This window comes from Cherax quadricarinatus, chromosome 62 (genome assembly GCF_038502225.1).
Source record: "Cherax quadricarinatus isolate ZL_2023a chromosome 62, ASM3850222v1, whole genome shotgun sequence".
In the NCBI taxonomy this organism is placed as follows: domain Eukaryota; kingdom Metazoa; phylum Arthropoda; class Malacostraca; order Decapoda; family Parastacidae; genus Cherax; species Cherax quadricarinatus.
Window position 1 is genome coordinate 2,164,121 of NC_091353.1, and position 21,495 is coordinate 2,185,615.

The 21,495-nt window shown below is 42.4% G+C and overlaps 1 protein-coding gene across 1 annotated transcript in view; it reads right to left on the reverse strand.

Moving 5' to 3' along the window:
• The window catches only part of LOC128687305 (arylsulfatase B), a 77,705-nt gene that overhangs the window by 51,960 nt on the left and 4,250 nt on the right, over positions 1-21,495 (reverse strand). Inside the window, exons 3-5 of the mRNA XM_070098304.1 lie at positions 18,432-18,664; positions 13,330-13,493; positions 4,599-4,702 (exon numbers count right to left, since the gene is read on the reverse strand). Of these exons, the coding sequence (XP_069954405.1) occupies positions 4,599-4,702; positions 13,330-13,493; positions 18,432-18,657 (494 nt within the window). The 5' untranslated portion in view covers positions 18,658-18,664. The remainder of the gene's footprint in view (positions 1-4,598; positions 4,703-13,329; positions 13,494-18,431; positions 18,665-21,495) is intronic.

Here is a 21,495-nt window from a genome sequence, read left to right on the forward strand (position 1 = left end):
CCTGACGACACTGGAGGACAGGAGGGTCAGGGGAGACATGATAACGACATATAAAATACTGCATGGAATAGACAAGGTGGACAAAGACAGGATGTTCCAGGGAGGGGACACAGAAACAAGAGGCCACAATTGGAAGTTGAAGACACAAATGAGTCAGAGAGATAGTAGGAAGTATTTCTTCAGTCATAGAGTTGTAAGGCAGTGGAATAGCCTAGAAAATGACGTAGTGGAGGCAGGAACCATACACAGTTTTAAGACGAGGTTTGATAAAGCTCATGGAGCGGGGAGAGAGAGGGCCTAGTAGCAACCGGTGAAGAGGCAGGGCCAGGAGCTAGGACTCGACCCCTGCAACCACAAATAGGTGAGTACAGTCAGTCAGCAGACATGGGTGACAAGGCTCCGAGAACTTTAGTGTTTTTAAGGCATACAGTAACTGCTAGCAGTAATCAGTGGTAGTGACAACGTCAGTGAACAATATTACAAGTGATAACCAGAGTTATTAGTTAAAAAAAAGTCGAGAGGAAGCCTGAAATCATTAATATTTCAAATAGTCAAACCGTTAGTGGATAGTAGGCTTCTGTTGCTACACAGATTCAAATATACAAAGATTCAAGTGAGTGTGGAAGCGGGTGTTCAAGAATTTCGAGAGATTGGATAACAAGTGAAATGTGGGGCACCATACAGTGAGAGTGAAAAAGTTAATAAGCAAAAGTAGAAAGGAAAAAATAAAATATATAACAAGGGAAGGTGGCAGTAGGCCTGCTGAAGCAGCGACGTCACAACAGTTGTGTCACATTATATATACAAAGTGTAACACTGAATGTGAAGTGTATTCTATTATAAGTGAAGTGTATTCTATCATAAGTGAAACCACTTAAGGGATGCGGGATGTATGAGCATATATGGTTATAAACATCACGGGTGAAGAATTTTCAAAATAGTGATAGAAGGCGTATGTAAGATGACTACATCATCAGCATCTGGCAACTTGTCATCGCACCACTGCCAGCGCAAGGTATCAGTCACCTGTTGGGGTTGTTGTGGGGTTCTAAATCCTGGCCTTGCATCACTGTTAGATACTGGTCACTCACTGTGGAAAATTACATTTACCTGAGTGTATCATTATGTACATAACAATAAATTAACATAGATAATTATTATTTATCAGTTAGACAAGTAGGAATTTGGGACACCTAGGTCGCAAAAATGTCCCCCTTCGATACCTACCATTGTCATATCCACAAGTTGCTCTGGACCTATTAATTACTAATGAAAAATACATCACCCGGAATTCTGGTAAATATATAAATTTGTGGACTGTATATTAAAATTTAAAAAAGGTTATATATATATATATATATATATATATATATATATATATATATATATATATATATATATATATATATATATATACACATTTATATAACAGAAGGAGAATATATCTTAATCATAACACTCACCAATTTGACTGGTGATTAATGTGTCATGTACAGGACCCCCCCCCCCCTTTAGCCCACATTTATGAAAAATTTTACTGACCAGAAATTAAACATAAATTAGACAGCTTATCTGAGGTTCCTGGAGTTGTCCTGTCCTGTCGCCTGATACTCAAATTATGCAGGAATGCACATCCAACAATTTTGCCTCCTATTTGAGAGGTGTCAACCCAATTTTAACCTCTAGAGCACGAAAAAATCTTCCCATTACACTAACGTTGTATCCAATTCAAAACCAAAATGGCGACTCTCCTTCTGCCTAGACGCAGGCTTTCCGTTTTCTATGACAAATATTATTAAATACAGTATGGCCATCTATTTACATATAACTACTGTATTTCTGGAAAATATATACAGTATTTTCCACACTGCGGCTGGGCGGAGTTCGTTGCTAAACGACTCAAATTGCTCATTTGGTAATGGTGGAGAACCTGGGTACATATAGGATCTGGCATCCACACGGCGACATATTACACAAGATTTAATCACCCTTTTTACACTTTGCCGTCCTTGTGGAATCCAGAAAGTTTCCCTAATACAATTTAAGGTATCTTGTACCCCACCATTCATTACATTTTTATGGGCATTTAGAGCAATTAAATTTGTTAGATGATGAGTTTTGGGCAGTAAGATAGGGTGTTTAGCATAATCACCCAATTCTGCATTTTGCAACCTACCTCTGCTCCTAATTACATTGTTCTCTAATTACAGCCCCAATTTCTCTATTATGGAATCTTTCACAATTTTTCTTTCCATCATCAATTTAATCTCATTTCCATAGATATCCTCCTGTACCCTCTTTATCCAATATTCAAGAGGATGTGAAAACTTAAATGAAATATTCATCTTGTTTAGAAATTTAAACACCAGCTTAGTTACATTGATTAGTCTGGGTAAAGAGGAATACCTATCAGGTCCTCATTCCTACGTCTGCCAACATCGTTGCCTCCAGCACTGAGACAGATAATAGGATTGCTCCCATTACCTCTCATGATGTCATCCAGACGGCTAACAATATCCTTCATCCCAGCCCCAGGAAAACACACTCTCTGCCTCCTACTCCTATCCTTCAAGCAGAATGCCCTATCCATGTACCTAATCTGGCTATCAATTCAATTCAATTCAAATTCAATTCAATTCAATTCAAAGTTTATTCTCTATAAGGATTACAATGCTGAGTTTACAGAAATTTGGTTATTGTTTGGTTTACATGTAGTAAAATTGTGATTACAGAGTGTACCACTAGAACGCTTAGCATGGCTAGGCATTTCGGGCATACTTAGTTTTATTCTTAATTGTAAAATATTACAAATTATGAGGTAAGTTGGTATTATGGCTAAGTGACTAAATACTAGTTTGTGAGTTTAGCAATGTGAATGCTTTTGTTTTGGCACAGTACATAGTTTCAGTATTGGAGTATCACAGGATTCATTATTTTAAGACTGAGATTAATGTTTCTGTTTATGGTCAAATGAGTGAGTGAGTGTAAGTGTGAACCACCAGGTGGTATTCGTGTAGTTAGTTGACGGGGTGTATCAGGGAGATAAGATGTTGTCTAATGGTAGTTTTGAAGGTGATGAATGTGTCTGCAGTTCTAGAGTTCTCAGGTAGGGTATTCCAGATTTTAGGGCCTTTGACATACATTGAATTTTTGTAAAGGTTTAGTCGGACACGGGGAATGTCGTAGAGATGTTTGTGTCTGGTGTTATGCCTGTGGGTTCTGTCACAACTATCAAGAAAGCGTTTTAGGTCAAGGTTGATATTAGAGTTTAAGGCCCTGTAGATGTAGATTGCACAGTAGTAAGTGTGGATGTACTGAACTGGGAGTAAGTTTAGATCTATGAAGAGTGGGGGGGTGTGTTGCCAGGGATGGGATTTAGTGATTATTCTTACTGCAGCTTTTTGTTGGGTTATTATTGGCTTTAGGTGTGTTGCTGCAGTTGATCCCCAAGCACAAATAGCATAGGTGAGGTATGGATAAATAAGTGAGTGGTATAGTGTGAGAAGGGCATTTTGCGGCACGTAGTATCGTATCTTGGAGAGGATCCCAACAACAACAATGTTTTTACCTTCCTTGGCGTCGTCCGTCGTGATGCTCCGAGTAGTCGACTCACATTCGCCAGGTAGCATTACACCACTTGTAGAATTCGTCAAGACGTTCTCGATGGTCTTCGTTGGGGTTTCTAGGGATGTCTCACTCACGTCTGCCAATGCTTCTTTGGTGCTTGTTGTGGCATTCCCAGTAGAACACTCACATTCGTCAGGTAGCACCGAGAATGGGTTGGAAGTTTCCACGGTAGTCTTCTGGTTTCTCGTTGTTTCTGCCTCTCCAACCGTTTTCTTGATCTTCAGCTTGGTTCCATGTTGCCCGGCCACTGACCAAGCTCCCCTCTTAACCTGGGGACTCACAACAGGAGGATTACTACAAATCCTCTTGTTCTCCTCCGTTAATCGCCGTATCTCCATCTTAGCAACTCTGAGCTCTTCTCTCAGCTGCTGGTAAAGTTGCTCAAGAGAGGGCATCCTGGTTCAGATTCACAGAGAGCACACAAACAGGTCTTCACAGAGCTAAGTACACGTCACCACTCTAAGTACACGTCACCACTTACAAAAAACTGCGTGGAATAGACAAGGTGGACAGAGACAAGATGTTCCAGAGATGGGACACAGAAACAAAGGATCACTCTTGGAAGCTGAAGACTCAGATGAGTCACAGGGATGTTAGGAAGCAGTTCTTCAGTTACAGATTGGTCAGGAAGTGGAACAGTCTGGCGAGCGATGTAGTGGAGGCAGGTATCATACATAGCTTTAAGACGAGGTATGATAAAGCTCATGGAGCAGGGAGAGAGAGGACCTAGTAGCATTCAGTGAAGAGGGTCGAGACTCAGCTCCTGGCTGAGTGTGTGAGTACACACACACACACACACACACACACACACACACACACACACACACACACACACACACACACACACACACACACACACACACGCATGCACGCACACACACGCACGCCAACAACCACACACAATAATATATCAGGCCGAGTGTCTGACAAGTGCCTTTGACAACTAGTGAATCCTAAAGTGTAAAACTCACTTGCCGACGGCGTGAGTGTGGTAGCCGGACTCTTTGAGAGCCTGTGGGAGGAGCTTTAACTGGAGGTCCAGTCCCTTGGGTTCCCCGGGGCTCAGGACGCTGTGCTGGAGAAAGAAGATAAGAACTTAAACATTTTTTATGACAAATCGAAAGTTTTCCACCCAAACAATTTGAGCCAATACATGAAACACTCACCATCTCACTCTCTAGCTGCCATTCCAGATATGAGCGGAAATCCCCAAAAAAAGTGATTTAGGAAATGCACTGTATCCCCAAACATCCTTCAATATACTTGCACTACACATCCAACCTCCTTGAGAATTTACATTGATCACACATCAACAGCACATAAAGTTTCAATAATCATTTGTCTACACTCTGATCATTCTTACTGCCACCTGCATGCTCAGCCTCCTCCCTCTCCTTACCTCCACTCCTCTCCCTCCATCTTTCCTAAAGCGTCTCCCACACCTTCTATCCATCTCAGATGAGTGCATACTCATAATTTATTTTGCTCTATTCTTTCTGAACTAAAAACCCATCTTAAAAACTCTTCTCTTGGTCTTCGTATTATTTCTTTCATACTTCTACACAATCTTCGAGTTTCCTCGCTCCTTACTACCTTCATAATTCCCTTGCCACATCAGACATATCATCTCTACTGCATCCACACTCTTCCTTGCTACAACACTCAGAGTTCATGCGTACTTACACTCATACACAAATATTGGCAATACAATATTTTGGTACATTCCTCTTTTACCTCCACTGATAATAAATTTACAACCGACTCCTTAATAGTTCACCTACTTCCCCCACTCCCCCCCCCCGTTGTTTTTATTTATTTATTTATTTATTTATTTAGAAATTTAGCATACAAACAGAGGTACAAAAAATACAGGTAAGAGCAGCATGACAAAGCCACATCTCGTCTTTCATGAAATACCTACCTGCTTATTCATCCGCTCCCAAAAAATTCAAATTCTTTCTTGTTATCTAAAATTCAGTCTTTCACTAACTATACTTCCTCTTTCTTTCGTTATCTTACTCTTGTCTGTCTTCACGTTACGCTTCATTCTTCTCACGTACTCTCCCACACTCCTCCACCAACATTTGCACCTTTGCTTCAAATTTTCCGTGAAATATTGTCATCAATAAAAAAAGAAATTGTAACTAGATGCTTTTCGGTCACTGCGAGCTTAGAAAAAGTTATCCCCGAATTGTAAAACTCTCAATTTGGTCTGCCGGTTACAGGGTTCACTTGGCGTGACTTCAAGATTTTTAGATTTTGCCACCGAAGTGGCTAGTTTATTGTGCCGCCCATATCCATCCTGTGGACAGTAGCACAAGAGCATATGGATACACAAAAGGCCTAGGAACTAGGCCCCAAAGGGTTAACAGGAATACATATGGATTTATATCTACATATCTATAGTTCACTTACCTGTTACAAGCAAATTTAGGAAATTTAGGAAATTTGCTTAGTAATTTCTGGGGTATAACCCATTACATGAGAATCATCAGCGTTGATAGTTTTAAATCAATCAGAACAGACGTTATTTGATGATTATAGGTATTTTTACTTTGTTGACGTTTCGCCCACCAATGGATTCATCAGTACGATATAATACACAGACATAATGTGAAGACTGTTGAAATATATACAGAAAGTTGAAAGTGAACATAGGAAAGAGTAAGGTGATGAGGGTATCAAATGATTTAGATAAAGAAAAATTGGATATCAAATTGGGGAGGAGGAGTATGGAAGAAGTAAATGTTTTCAGATACTTGGGAGTTGACGTGTCGGCGGATGGATTTATGAAGGATGAGGCTAATCATAGCATTGATGAGGGAAAAAAGGGGAGTGGTGCGTTGAGGTATTTGTGGAGTCAAAAAACGTTATCTACGGAGGCAAAGAAGGGAATGTATGAAAGTACAGTAGTACCAACACTCTTATATGGGTGTGAAGCTTGGGTGGTAAATGCTGCAGCGAGGAGACGGTTGGAGGCAGTGGAGATGTCCTGTCTAAGGGCAATGTGTGGTGTAAATAATTATGCAGAAAACTCGGAGTGTGGAAATTAGGAGAAGGTGTGGAGTTAATAAAAGTATTAGTCAGAAGGCTGAAGAGGGGTTGTTGAGGTGGTTTGGTCATTTAGAGAGAATGGATCAAAGTAGAATGACATGGAGAGCTTTTAAATCTGTAGGGGAAGGAAGGCAGGGTAGGGGTCGTCCTCGAAAAGGTTGGAAGGAAGGGGTAAGGGAGGTTTTGTGGGCGAGGGTCTTGGACTTCCAGCAGGCGTGCGTGAGCGTGTTCGATTGGAGTGAATGGAGACGAATGGTATTTGGAACCTGACGAACTGTTGGAGTGTGAGCAGGGTAATATTTAGTGAAGGGATTCAGGGAAACCGGTTATTTTTATATAGCCGGACTTGAGTCCTGGAAATGGGAAGTACAATGTTGTCTGCACTCTAAAGGAGGGGTTTGGGATGTTGGGAGTTTGGAGGGATATGTTGTGTATCTTTATACGTATATGCTTCTAAACTGTTGTGTTCTGAGCACCTCTGCAAAAACAGTGATTATGTGTGAGTGAGGTGAAAGTGTTGAATGATGATGAAAGTATTTTCATTTTTGGGATTTTCTTTCTTTTTGGGTCACCCTGCCTCGGTGGGAGACGGCCGATTTGTTAATATATATATATATATATATATATATATATATATATATATATATATATATATATATATATATATATATATATATATATATATATATGTTAGTGTGCTAGTCATGGCAATATGCCGACCCTCCCCCCACACTTACCAAAACACACATACCATGAAAGCTTATAATATATATATTCGCACACTTACTGAGGTTTTATTACTTGGTGCTGCGTCCTTTACACTTAATCACGTCCCTCAATCGTGTAGGAAGACTCTCACACAAATTCTTGGGATGGAACTGATATCCTTGCCCAGTAAACTTCGTTTCACTATTGACCAGAGGTTCTCAATAGAGTTTAGGTCTGGGGAATTCCCTGGTCAATCATGAAAGAACCTCACTTCACAATCCTTAAGCCACTGAACTACAGATTTGGCGGTATGACACGGTGCACCGTGTCATACCGTCCTGCATAAAAACCGTAGCTCCACACTTGTCAAATACCTCAGGTAAATTGTCACACAATAACTCCAGGTAATTATACTCATTCATATACTGTTTTTTTGGAAGCACAATGAGTTCACCAGCACTCTGAGCACTGAAACACTCCCAAACCATGAGCAAGTCTGGGTGTTTGGTGGTCCCACAGGTGTAGCGTGGGTCTAGCAGGTCACTACCTCTGGACCAGTACACATGTCCCCCACGGTTACAAGTGACGGTGAAGGTTGCTTCATGACTCCAAAGTACTTCAGACCACTGTTGAAGATTCTAGTGAAGGTATTTCTTTGCATAATCCAGCCTACATTTCTTCTGTGGCTTGGAGAAAATCGGTTCCTTAACCTGGCGGTGACTACTGTAGCCCAGTTCTGACACACGTCTGTTAACAGTTCTTACAGACACCTCTGAGAGAAGATGTGGGTTCTTTTATTCCAATTCTCTAGCAGTTATGATTCACGAAATCGTAATGACACGATTGCAAACAAACCATACCACGGGCGGGATTTGAACCCGCGGTCAGAGAGTCTGGAGTTTTGAGACTTTCTGACCACGGGTTCAAATCCTGCCCGTGGTATGGTTTCTCTAGCAGTTATCTTAAGTGTACTCTCTAACTGCTTCTTTAACACAGTTAAGGTACGAACAGGTGTCTTCGTCGAGGGGCCAGGCCGAGGTTTGGCAGACGGTGTCTCGACACCGCCACCAGCCTTGAAATGCTGCACCCAGTTCCTCACTGAACGCTCACACACACCAACATTCTCCACTATTTCTTTCGTCTGTTGCCCAGCTTTGTGAAGCCCTATGATCTGAGCTATAGTTTCAGGTGTTGAAGATTTCCTTTTACCCATAATCAAACATATATAGCCCCAAAACCGAAGGGAACACTGGACAAAAGATAGGGTAGATGAGAGACAAAAGTGCAACACTTCCTTTCACCATGGCAGCCACTTGAGCACTGAGGAGTCACTGTGGAGTGTGGTGGCAGGCTGTGACATCATGCTAACGGCTGCTACCCGGCATAATGCACTGACAAAAAAAAACTGTAATGTAGGCCTTTGATTTTAGTAGAAGAAGACGAGGCAAACAGTCCCTTAACCTAGGAGCAGGTGATGAGCACCGTAGTCTTGAAGAATGTGGAGCACAGGTAAGAAGATTGACGCTTATATACTGGCGTTAGAGAAGGTGCAGCAGACGAAGGTAATGTTGCTGTATCTCATCTGACCCACGTGCTTCTCATTCTTGAAGACTACGGTGCTCATCACCTGCTCCTAGGCTGAGGGACTGATTACCTCGTCTCCCACTCTCTTCTCTATATATTTCTACAGTCATCGTATTATGTCCATGTATTGTATTGATAAAGCCACTGGATGGCAAAACGTCTACAAAGTAAAGATACTTGTCACTTGTTTTATCTAGGCTGGAATATTGCTGCACACTAACAGCACCTTTCAAGGCAGGTGAAATTGCTGACCTAGAAAATGTACAGAGAACTTTCACAGCGCGCATAACGGAGATAAAACACCTCAATTACTGGGAGCGCTTGAGGTTCCTGAACCTGTATTCCCTGGAACGCAGGCGGGAGAGATACATGATTATATACACCTGGAAAATCCTAGAGGGATTAGTACCGAACTTGCACACGAAAATCACTTGCAACGAAAGCAAAAGACTTGGCAGACGATGCACCATCCCCCCAATGAAAAGCAGGGGTGTCACTAGCACGTTAAGAGACCATACAATAAGTGTCAGGGGCCCGAGACTGTTCAACTGCCTCCCAGCATACATAAGGGGGATTACCAATAGACCCCTGGCAGTCTTCAAGCTGGCACTGGACAAGCACCTAAAATCGGTTCCTGACCAGCCTGGCTGTGGCTCGTACGTTGGTTTGCATGCAGCCAGCAGCAACAGCCTGGTTGATCAGGCTCTGATCCACCAGGAGGCCTGGTCACAGACCGGGCCGCGGGGGCGTTGACCCCCGGAACTCTCTCCAGGTAAACTCCAGGTACCCAGATGTTGCACATGTGTCTAATTCTTCATCTTGTCGGTATTGTATACCATTGATATACAGATATTATTTAATGAAATGAAATCAATATCAAAGTGTGTTTAATAAAATTGACGAATTGGGACTTAGGGAGCCCAGTAACAAGGTAAGGCATACGTTCAGAAAAGCACCCTCCCCCCCCCCTAGAAGTCTGAAAAAAAACTGATGTTTCTAGAGTCTACTCCATTTCCTGCCCCTTTTGTCCTCACCAGTATTTTGGAGAAACTTGCCGCTCTCTTTCTGACAAACTTTAAGAGCACAAAAGAAGTGTTTGATTTGGTGACACTAATAATGCTGTTTTCTGTCATGTTAGAGATCACAGTCATGTTCACTGGTCCTTTGCCAAAACTGTCTTCCCTTCTAGCCTTCACACAAGCCGTCCTGTTGAAGCATCACTTATACACATCTTTCCTAATCTGAAGCTTAGTCGCGACTTTATCTCTGCAGATTACATTGTCTAATGCTACAAACTTCATAAAACTCGTGACGTGACCTGATCTTTATCTTTTCTCCTTACCTCTTCTCCTTTCCCATATTTTCTTTGCCATTCCTTTCTTCTGCCTGGTGGGTTCTGACCTGTGATGTCCACACCATCCTGGTTCACTTCCACCTTCACGTTATCATCATCTAGACTGTGATGTCCACACCATCCTGGTTCACTTCCACCTTCACGTTATCATCATCTAGACTGTAATGTCCACACCATCCTGGTTCACTTCCACCTTCACGTTATCATCATCTAGACTGTGATGTCCACACCATCCTGGTTCACTTCCACCTTCACGTTATCATCATCTAGACTGTGATGTCCACACCATCCTGGTTCACTTCCACCTTCACGTTACCATCATCTAGACTGTGGTATCCACACCATCCTGGTTCACTTCCACCTTCACGTTACCATCATCTAGACTGTGGTATCCACACCATCCTGGTTCACTTCCACCTTCACGTTACCATCATCTAGACTGTGATGTCCACACCATCCTGGTTCACTTCCACCTTCACGTTATCATCATCTAGACTGTGATGTCCACACCATCCTGGTTCACTTCCACCTTCACGTTATCATCATCTAGACTGTGATGTCCACACCATCCTGGTTCACTTCCACCTTCACGTTATCATCATCTAGACTGTGATGTCCACACCATCTTGGTTCACTTCCACCTTCACGTTATCATCATCTAGACTGTGATGTCCACACCATCTTGGTTCACTTCCACCTTCACGTTATCATCATCTAGACTGTGATGTCCACACCATCCTGGCTCACTTCCACCTTCGCATCACCATCATCTAGACTGTGATATCCACACCATCCTTGTTCACTTCCACCTTCACGTCACCATCATCTAGACTGTGATGTCCACACCATCCTGGCTCACTTCCACCTTCACGTCACCATCATCTACACTGGGTTACATTCATCAGGAACTTTCCTCTTGTTTATAAAACCTATGAATGTTCCGCTGGGAAAATTTAATTTATGTTTTCACTATCAGAACGTAATCGTAGCTTTCATTATCACCATATAATGTTTCACTTTCACAAAAAAATCCCCTCAGTTGGTAGTTCTCATGACAGAACATCAGTAATCAGATCCATATTTTCTTCATTGTTTCTTCACCATAAATTATCAATGTGATACCCGAATGTCATTTCAAGCAGCCTGTGTGTGTGTGTGTGTGTGTGTGTGTGTGTGTGTGTGTGTGTGTGTGTGTGTGTGTGTGTGTGTGTGTGTGTGTGTGTGTGTGTGTGTGTGTGTGTGTGTGTGTGTGAGAGAGAGAGAGAGAGAGAGACTCAACAATCAACATTTGCACCAATAACTCACTACAGTTGTGACCGGGTGTGGAAGTGTGAATTGCTCATTACTCTAAAATTTGTTCATGATTGCAGCCATGTATAAACGTAAGTAACCATTCTTACAGTACTCATTACCTTTGTAACTTGTGAGTTCATTACCATTGTAACTTGTGAGTTCATTACCTTGTACCTAGTTCAGCCATCAAAACTTTGGAGCCCGGTCCCTGGACCCATTGTGTACCTCTGTAATCTGTAAATACCTTTGTAACTTGTCATGATTGTGACTAAACCTACCTGGAGTTCATTACCTTTGTTAATTGTGAGTTCATTACCTTTGTAAATTGTGAATTCATTACCTCTGTAACTTGCTCAGCTATCAAAACTTTGAGGCCCAGTCCCTGGATCCATTATGTACCTCTGTAATATTTGGACTACCGCCCACAGGATGGGTATGGGGTGCATAATAAACATATTAAACTAACTGACACAGTTTACACAGAATTCCTCTGCTTTTATCCCGATTTCGCTCATGAGCACTAAGTATTACTGCTTAGCTTTGGCATGTGAAATTTTCGTATGCTTACCTCCATGAAGCAAGGCGTGGTGGTCTTAAGTGTGTGGATAACTTATCGGTCAGAACCCTCGCTCAAGAGTCTGGCTTCACCTCCCATCTCCTCATTCGCTACCCATAGCCCTCAAAATGTGGGGAATGTGGATTCCTCTGAATAATATCTTTGGTAACCCCAAACTACGAATTCCCTGAATAATATTCATATCACACACTGCCCTTAGGTAGGTAGGTAGGTAGGAAGGGAGGGAGGGAGGTAGATAACTAGATGGGTTGTTAGGTAGGAAAATTGGGAGATATCTCCAGTACCTCCAGCTTGCTCTACGCTGCAACATTTAAAACTCAAGCTTCACACTCATATAAGTGTGTTGGCACCATTATACTTAATGTAGATACATTTTGCCTCCATGGATATGGTTTAATGTCTCCACAGATGCCTCAATGCACCACCTACCTTTTTTCCCTCATCATTTCAAAAGTTGGCCTCGTCTTTTATTGGCCTATCCGCCGACAAGTCCACTCCCAAATATCCTCCCTCCTTCCTTCTACCTAAAAGTGATATATATACTAAAGGGTTAACTGTCTCCATTAATTAACTTTCCCTTCACTTTCATCCAGTGACAGCAGTCACGGCTACTCCACCCTCCTCACTCTTTTACTTTAAATAATGAACTTATATATCAGTCACCTCTCTAAAAACATGTTTTAAATTAACACTTCAGTTTTATATCTATCGAGACAGAGCAAACTGCTCATGTTGTGCAGTTCATCATACCTTGTAGACTTATCTATTCACTTATTTTTGAAACATTATTACCAGTCCTCTATGTAAGCCCAAATGAACTAAAGCTTCCCCATAGTTTTCGAACCCTGGAATCCCAAAGTTTCTTACCATAAGTTCTACAACAGTATTTCTCTGTAAAGCCTTAAGATCTTCCAAAGCAATTATTCCCTGTTAAAAACTTCCAGAATTTATATATTTCCGCTACACTCCTGTTTTCTCAACATTTAACGGACCAGTTTCACACTCACATGACTGACGGTGATACCTCCTAGTGTGTGTGTTGCTTGCCATCCATCTATAAGTTACAAAAGTCCACATATCAACATTTGTGCGAGTTACATGCCTGTTAAGGGGCAACAACTTCCAGACCCACCTGCCTGCCGATGGTGAAGGGGTAGCGGCCAGAGAGGAGAGCTGATCGTGTAGGGGAGCAGATAGGTTGAACATAGGACTGCTCCAGGATGATGCCATCACGAGCCAGGGACTCCAAATGTGGCGTCAACACCTGGGGGTTGTGCCATGATACGTCGTTCCACCCTGTCGAGAGTAACACTGATTCAACACAGATCAAACAGTTGGTAAGTTGTGTCAGGCATTTAGTTATCAACGGTTTATCGAATCCATTTGCTAAGAGGATCATTTTAGGTACTTCTTATGCGCCTACTGTACAGTGATAGGCTTATAAATTCTACATCTAATAAACTCAAGACTCAGCCAGTGTCTTTAATTTCACGCTCTAACACACGAATCATTAGACAACCCAGCCACCAGAAAGTTGTCTGGGTCTGAGAACCAGGAATCTCTAGTGATGTCTTGAATCATACGAGTTACCATATATCTGAACAGTGTCATCTGTTATCCTTGTCAATTGTAATGTTATTAAGTAAACTATAGCCATAGTTCCCATTTTTATTTTGTACCTTCATATGCTATTCCCTATTCTGTTAAGCACTGGGATATACAGGAGACGTGCTCACTCGCTGGGATACCTCAGGTAGAGTGGGTAGAGGTCTCACAAGTTTCTCTCTTATTAAGAACACAAGCAGAGTCTGCCTCGTCACCTTTGCAACAAACTGCAGTGAGGTTATGTGAAAATCGATAAAAGCTGATCTTTTTTCACACGCTGACTCTTGAGAGCCAGGATCAGAAGAATCACTTTCTTCAGACTACTTCCTGCTTATTCATCTGTCCTGTCCAAGTCTCTTCCTGGAAGTAGTTATTGTATATCAGGGATTAAAATCTTCCAAAATTCCCTGAAGAACAGATGTTATCACATATTTTTTTCAGGGAAGCAGGATACGAATACACAAATAACCCTCACGTCAGAGACTGAACTTATAACAACGTTTCGGTCCGACTTGGATAATTAACACATAGGAGCGCGAAGGTAAAGGAGCAGGAATATATGTATAACAGGGGAGGGGGGGGGGGTTCCCTTCCCTTCGCGCTTATGTGTGATTAGTTAATGGTCCAAGTCAGACCGACATGTGATAATAAGTTACAGTCTCCGATGTTCGGGTAATGTGTGTATTGTTCTGGTCACGGTATTGTGGCTTCATGTTCCTCAAGGATACGAAGATGTTATGTGATATTTCTAGTTTTTCTCACAATAAAGTTCTCCTATAATTCTTTACTTTCAGCCTCATGTTATTGTTGGTACAATATTTTAAGTGTTGTATGATTATTACTGAAGCAAGTTTCAGAAAAGTTAAGCCTACTTCAGCCTTGCTGTACCTGCCTGAGTGGTGAGGTTAGGCCTACTTCAGCCTAGTTACTGTACCTCCCTGAGAGGTGAGGTTAGGCCTGCCTCATCCTAGTTGCTGTACCTCCGTGAGAGGTGAGGTTAGGCCTACCTCAGCCTAGTTCCTGTACCTCAATGAGAGGTGAGGTTAGGCCTACCTCAGCCTAGTTGCTGTACCTCCCTGAGAGGTGAGGTTAGGCCTACCTCAGCCTAGTTGCTGTACCTCAATGAGAGGTGAGGTTAGGCCTACCTCAGCCTAGTTGCTGTACCTCAATGAGAGGTGAGGTTAGGCCTACCTCAGCCTAGTTGCTGTACCTCAATGAGTGGTGAGGTTAGGCCTACCTCAGCCTAGTTGCTGTACCTCAATGAGAGGCGAGGTTAGGCCTACCTTAGCCTAGTTGCTGTACCTCAATGAGGTGAGGTTAGGCCTACCTCAGCCTAGTTGCTGTACCTCAATGAGAGGTGAGGTTAGGCCTACCTCAGCCTAGTTGCTGTACCTCAATGAGAGTTGAGGTTAGGCCTACCTCAGCCTAGTTGCTGTACCTCTCTGAGAGGTGAGGTTAGGCCTACCTCAGCCTAGTGGCCGCACCGCCCTGGGCAATTTTGAGAGTAAGAGGCTATGTGAAAATTAAGTTTTGAAATTTTGAGACAGTTTCAGTGGGTAAAAAATGTTAAGGTGCAGTTTTGACTTAGAACCAAGATTATATGTTCATTAATTTCTCTGGTAATACGAGACAACAATGATAATCTCAGGTGTAATATGATAGTTTAGCAGTTCTAAATGGTAGTTCAGTGTCAAGGAAGTCTTTGTTTAGTAACTTATTTACGTGTTATTCCTTGTAACTCGCCATGATTGTGACCAGATCTACCTGGAGTTCAGTACCTTTGTAACTAGTTCAGCTATCATAACTTTGTGGCCCAGTCCCTGGACCCATTATGTACCTTTGTAATCTTTTGGCTACCACCCACAGGATGGGTATGGTGGTGACTCCACCCACAGGATGGGTATGGTGGTGACTCCACCTACAGGATGGGTATGGTGGTGACTCCACCCACAGGATGGGTATGGTGGTGACTCCACCCACAGGATGGGTATGGTGGTGACTCCACCCACAGGATGGGTATGGTAGTGACTACCACCCACAAGATGGGTATGGTGTGACTACCACCCACAGGATGGGTATGGTGGTGACTACCACCCACAAGATGGGTATGGTGTGACTACCACCCACAGGATGGGTATGGTAGTGACTACCACCCACAAGATGGGTATGGTGGTGACTACCACCCACAGGATGGGTATGGTGGTGACTACCACCCACAGGATGGGTATGGTGGTGACTACCACCCACAGGATGGGTATGGTGTGACTAATAAACATACTAAACTGACCTTGATAAAAATTTAGAACTTTTCAAGATATGTGATGAATAATTATTTTTTAAGATTGCAGCAGCAATTAATTTTCAAAACCCTTCAATAATTTAATGTTTAATTTGTAGTTTCAATAGAATAATTTACAGGAATATTATTTTGATTTATAATATATATGTATATATGTCTAAATAATTATTTCACTGCAAATAATTGTTTATGGAGATTCCATTAATCTTAATGTAATCTCATTAATTTCAGTGTAATAATTCTTTCATTATAATAATTTTATTTATATGATAAGAGACAATATAATAAGTGTCAGGGGCCCAAGACTGTTCATTTGCCTCCCAGCATACATTACGGGGATTACCAATAGACTCCTGGCTGTCTTCCAGCAGGCACTAGACAGGTAACTCAAGTCAGTACCTGACCAGCCGGGCTGTGGTTCGTACGTTGGTTTGCGTGCAGCCAGCAGCAACAGCCTGGTTGATCAGGCTCTGATCCACCATGAGGCCTGGTCACAGACCGGGCCGCGGGGGCGTTGACCCCCGGAACTCTCTCCAGGTATACTCTCTCTGCCTTTTGTCTGTCCTCCGGTGCATCTAAGACCTTGTAATAATGGTCCAGTAGTTGGGACAGGCAGGAGCGACCTGCTGTATACCCATATTACCCTGGGTTGTGTAATTCGTAGGTATCTAAGTGATTGGTGATCTTGCTTCTGAGGACCCTTTCAAAGATTTTTATGATACGGGACGTTAGTGCTATCGGTCTGTAATTCTTTGCGATTGCTTTACTGCCACCTTTGTGGAGGTGGGATATATCTGTTGGTTTTAGTGACTGTGGGATACCTGGAGTATACATGGAGAGGGTTTTGGGACCACCGTCCCTGCTGCCGGGTGGTGAATGACCCCCTGTGTACATGCTCCCTCTCCATAGAATGCTGAAGGTATCTGAAAGGGCTTCTTGCAATTCTTGATGAACACGGAGTTCCACGAGTCTGGGCCTGGAGGAGAGTGCATGGGCATGTCATTTAATGCTTTTTCGAAGTCTTGCGGTGTTAGGATAATATCGGAGATTTTTGGATTGGTCAGATTTTGAGTCTCGGTCTTAATAAATTCAATTAGATTTTCGACTCAGTCTGGTTAACGGTTCACTGGACACTGAGTCATACTGACACTTCAGTATTTCCCTCATATCTTTGCTGTCATCTAAGTCCCATCATGTCTAACTAGGGGTACAATACTAGAAAGAAATATTTTATGATTTTCCAATTTAATTGATGGCTTAAGGTTCTTCCTGAGTTTCTTGTCTCCTGTGTGATTCCTTAAGCTTAAGTTCGATATTTCCTATTTCTCTGACCAGTGCCTCCCTTCATATTTCAGATATGCTGGCCCCTTTCAGCAGCTCTGTGATTCTTTGCCTTCGTCTGTATAGGGAGCATCTCTCTCTTTTTAGTTTAAATCTTCTCTTCCTTTTCATTAATTAAGGAATGTTCCTTGACCATACCTCAAGTGCCACAGAGTCAATTCTTCCTAGACAAAGGTTCGGATATCCTTCCAGCTTGTTTCATTTAGGTCATGGTTAACTAGAAGTTTTAAAGTTATTGAGGTTGAATTTGGTGAAGGTACCTCCATAACTAGTCACCTTTTGCTGGTCATGAGCCCTGTGTATAAATGTCTCTACCCTGTTATGTTGTAGTATGAGTGTATTATCTCTGATGCTGTTATATTTAATATCAGATCATCACTGTTGGTGAAGATGAGGTCCAGTGTATTTTTCAGTCTTGTTGGCTCTATTATTTGCTGGTATAAGGCGATTTGGGAGAGGCAAATATACATCATGAATAAATCGAATAATTTTTCTGATTAATTATTAATGGTTTATCTGGAGAATTTATCTGGAGAGAGTTCCGGGGGTCAACGCCCCCGCGGCCCGGTTTGTGACCAGACCTCCTTAGGTCAGTGTCCCAGGATGCGACCCACACCAGTCGACTAACACCCAGGTACCCATTTTACTGATGGGGAACATAGACAACAGGTGGAAAGAAACACGTCCAATGTTTCTACTCTGGCTGGGAATCGAACCCAGGTCCTCGCCGTGTGAAGCCAGAGCGTTAACCACCAGGCCACCAGAGCCCCCAATCTCAATATATTCACAAATTCTTTATTTTTATAGATTCCAAACTTTGCATTACATAAAATTAATTTCAGAAATAAAATAATAGTCGAAAGTATATCTGTAGTGTATTAATTAAACGTTAAAGAAAATGAAGTAAAAACCTATAGAACAACATCCAGAAAAACCTTAAAAATGGTATAGGATATAACTAAGAGTCTTATTATAAGTTGCCAACTCACCGAGGTCATCAGCCACCATGAGTATGATGTGTGGTGGTCCTTGTGGTGCTGGCGACGCTAGTGGTGGTGCTGGCGACGCTAGTGGTGGTGCTGGCGACGCTAGTGGTGGTGCTGGCGACGCTAGTGGTGGTGCTGGCGACGCTAGTGGTGATGGCGTTACTGGAGTGGCGCTGCTTGCTGCAAAAGCCGCCACTGTCATCCACAACAAACGCCAACTCCAACCCATTTGGCACCTTGGGTAAGCAGATACTACCAATTTATGTATATATATATATATATATATATATATATATATATATATATATATATATATATATATATATATATATATACACACAAGGAATCCGCGAGAGCATGCGAAATATACACAAACACTGATCTCTGGCTGAAGGAGACTCTAAGGTTCGTAGGTTCGAGTCTCCTTCAGCCAGAGATCAGTGTTTGTGTATATTTCGCCTGCTCTTGCGAATTCCTTGCATTGTTAAAATCTCTAGTAAGGCTGATGCATGCAGGGGATGAGATGAAAAGCTGTAAGCCTTCTCCCTGAAAGCTGGCTGCCTTGGATCAAACGTGTAGCGCAAGCTACACGCCAAGGTATTGTCCAGTGTGGGTAGATTGGTAAAGCACTGCGTACCTTGTCCTAAGGTTCGTAGGTTCGAGTCTCCTTCAGCCAGAGATCAGTGTTTGTATATATATATATATATATATATATATATATATATGTGTGTGTGTGTGTGTGTGTGTGTGTGTGTGTGTGTGTGTGTGTGTGTGTGCAATAAGATCACAGTAAACAGGTGATATCACAATATGCAGAACAACCACTGTGAAAGAATAGTGAAATTCCAAGTGCTTTGGTGACTTCTCACATTATCAAGGAACTATAAAAACAAAACATCAACAGGGAGGCATATAAAGGGTCAAGACTACACCTCACAGTCACGTCACCACAACAAGACTACACCTCACAGTCACGTCACCACAACAAGACTACACCTCACAGTCACGTCACCACAACAAGACTACACCTCACAGTCACGTCACCACAACAAGACTACACCTCACAGTCACGTCACCACAACAAGACTACACCTCACAGTCACGTCACCACAACAAGACTACACCTCACAGTCACGTCACCACAACAAGACTACACCTCACAGTCACGTCACCACAACAAGACTACACCTCACAGTCACGCCACCACAACAAGACTACACCTCACAGTCACGCCACCACAACAAGACTACACCTCACAGTCACGCCACCACAACAAGACTACACCTCACAGTCACGCCACCACAACAAGACTATACCTCACAGTCACGTCACCACAACAAGACTACACCTCACAGTCACGTCACCACAACAAGACTACACCTCACAGTCACGTCACCACAACAAGACTACACCTCATAGTCACATCACCACAACAAGACTACACCTCACAATCACGTCACCATAACAAGACTACACCTCACAGTCACGTCACCATAACAAGACTACACCTCACAATCACGTCACCACAACAAGACTACACCTCACAATCACGTCACCACAACAAGACTACACCTCACTATCACGTCACCACAACAAGACTACACCTCACAATCACGTCACCACAACAAGACTACACCTCACAATCACGTCACCACAACAAGACTACACCTCACAGTCACATCACAACACCCGACTCTGTGAAACCCACCTAACACTACCCAAGAATAAAGATTTGTTATCTGTCAAATATATCATTAAATTCTTCCCAAATTTTATTAATTATAAATGAATCCAATATATGTAAACCAAAGGAAATATTCATATTATTGTCAAAACTGCTTTTTATGAAACAAGATTCAATTATATTCGTGTCGACCATGGACTTGCTTGATACAACTTTCTTAACTTTTTCAAAATCAATTAGATGGTTAAAATCTTTCACGTGAATAAATAGAGCATTAGAATCTTGTCCAGTTCTAATGCTATATTTATGTTGTTTTAATCTTAATTCAAGACTTTTACCAGTTTGACCGTATACTTGGAGTTTACCTGGAGAAGGTTTCGGGGGTCAAGGCCCCCGCGGTCTGAGACCAGGCCTCTTGGTGAATCAGGGTCTGATCAACCAGGCTGTTACTTCTGGCCGCACGCAACCGTACGTACGAACCACAGCCTGGTTGGTCAGGGACTGACTTTAGGTACCTGTCCAGCGCCTTCTGGAAGACAGCCAGAGGTCTATTGGTAATCCCCCTTATGTATCCTGGGAGGTTTGCAGCAAAGTTTTCGGTTCGGTTAGGTTGTCTTCTCCTCATAACCCCTCAAGGAAGGTTCCTTGATGTTGGTGAGGGGCTCTTGATTTAGGGAATTGGATCTGTGCTCCAGTTCCCCGAATTAAGCCTGAATGCCTTCCGCATTCCCCCCCCCCAGGCGCTGTATAATACTACGGGTTTAGCGCTTCCCCTTGATTATAATAATAATAATAATAATTCTCCTCATAAAAAATAACCAATTATAACATTCCACGACGGAATATATATTAATTTAAGAAGAAAGCGTAAAAAGTTCTACCGTGCAAACAGAAAACGGGTAATTATTGCATGAAGACAATAAATAACAAAAGAAGCCACAATACAGTGACTGGAACGACACACAAATAACTCGCACATAGAAGAGAGGAGCTTATGACGACGTTTCGGTCCGAGTTGGACTATTTACAAAGTCACACTAACCAGAAGTGGAGCAGGACGGCTATATATAGTCAGGAAGAGGTGGTGGTGGTAGTAGTAGTAGTAGTAGTAGTAGTGGTAGTAGTAGTAGTAGTAGTAGTAGTAGTAGTGGTAGTAGTAGTAGTAGTGGTGGTAGTAGTGGTGGTAGTAGTAGTAGTAGTAGTAGTAGTAGTAGTGGTGGTAGTAGTAGTAGTAGTAGTGGTAGTAGTGGTAGTAGTAGTAGTGGTGGTAGTAGTAGTAGTAGTAGTAGTAGTAGTAGTAGTGGTAGTAGTAGTGGTAGTAGTAGTAGTAGTAGTGGTAGTATTGGTAGTAGTAGTGGTAGTATTGGTAGTAGTAGTAGTAGT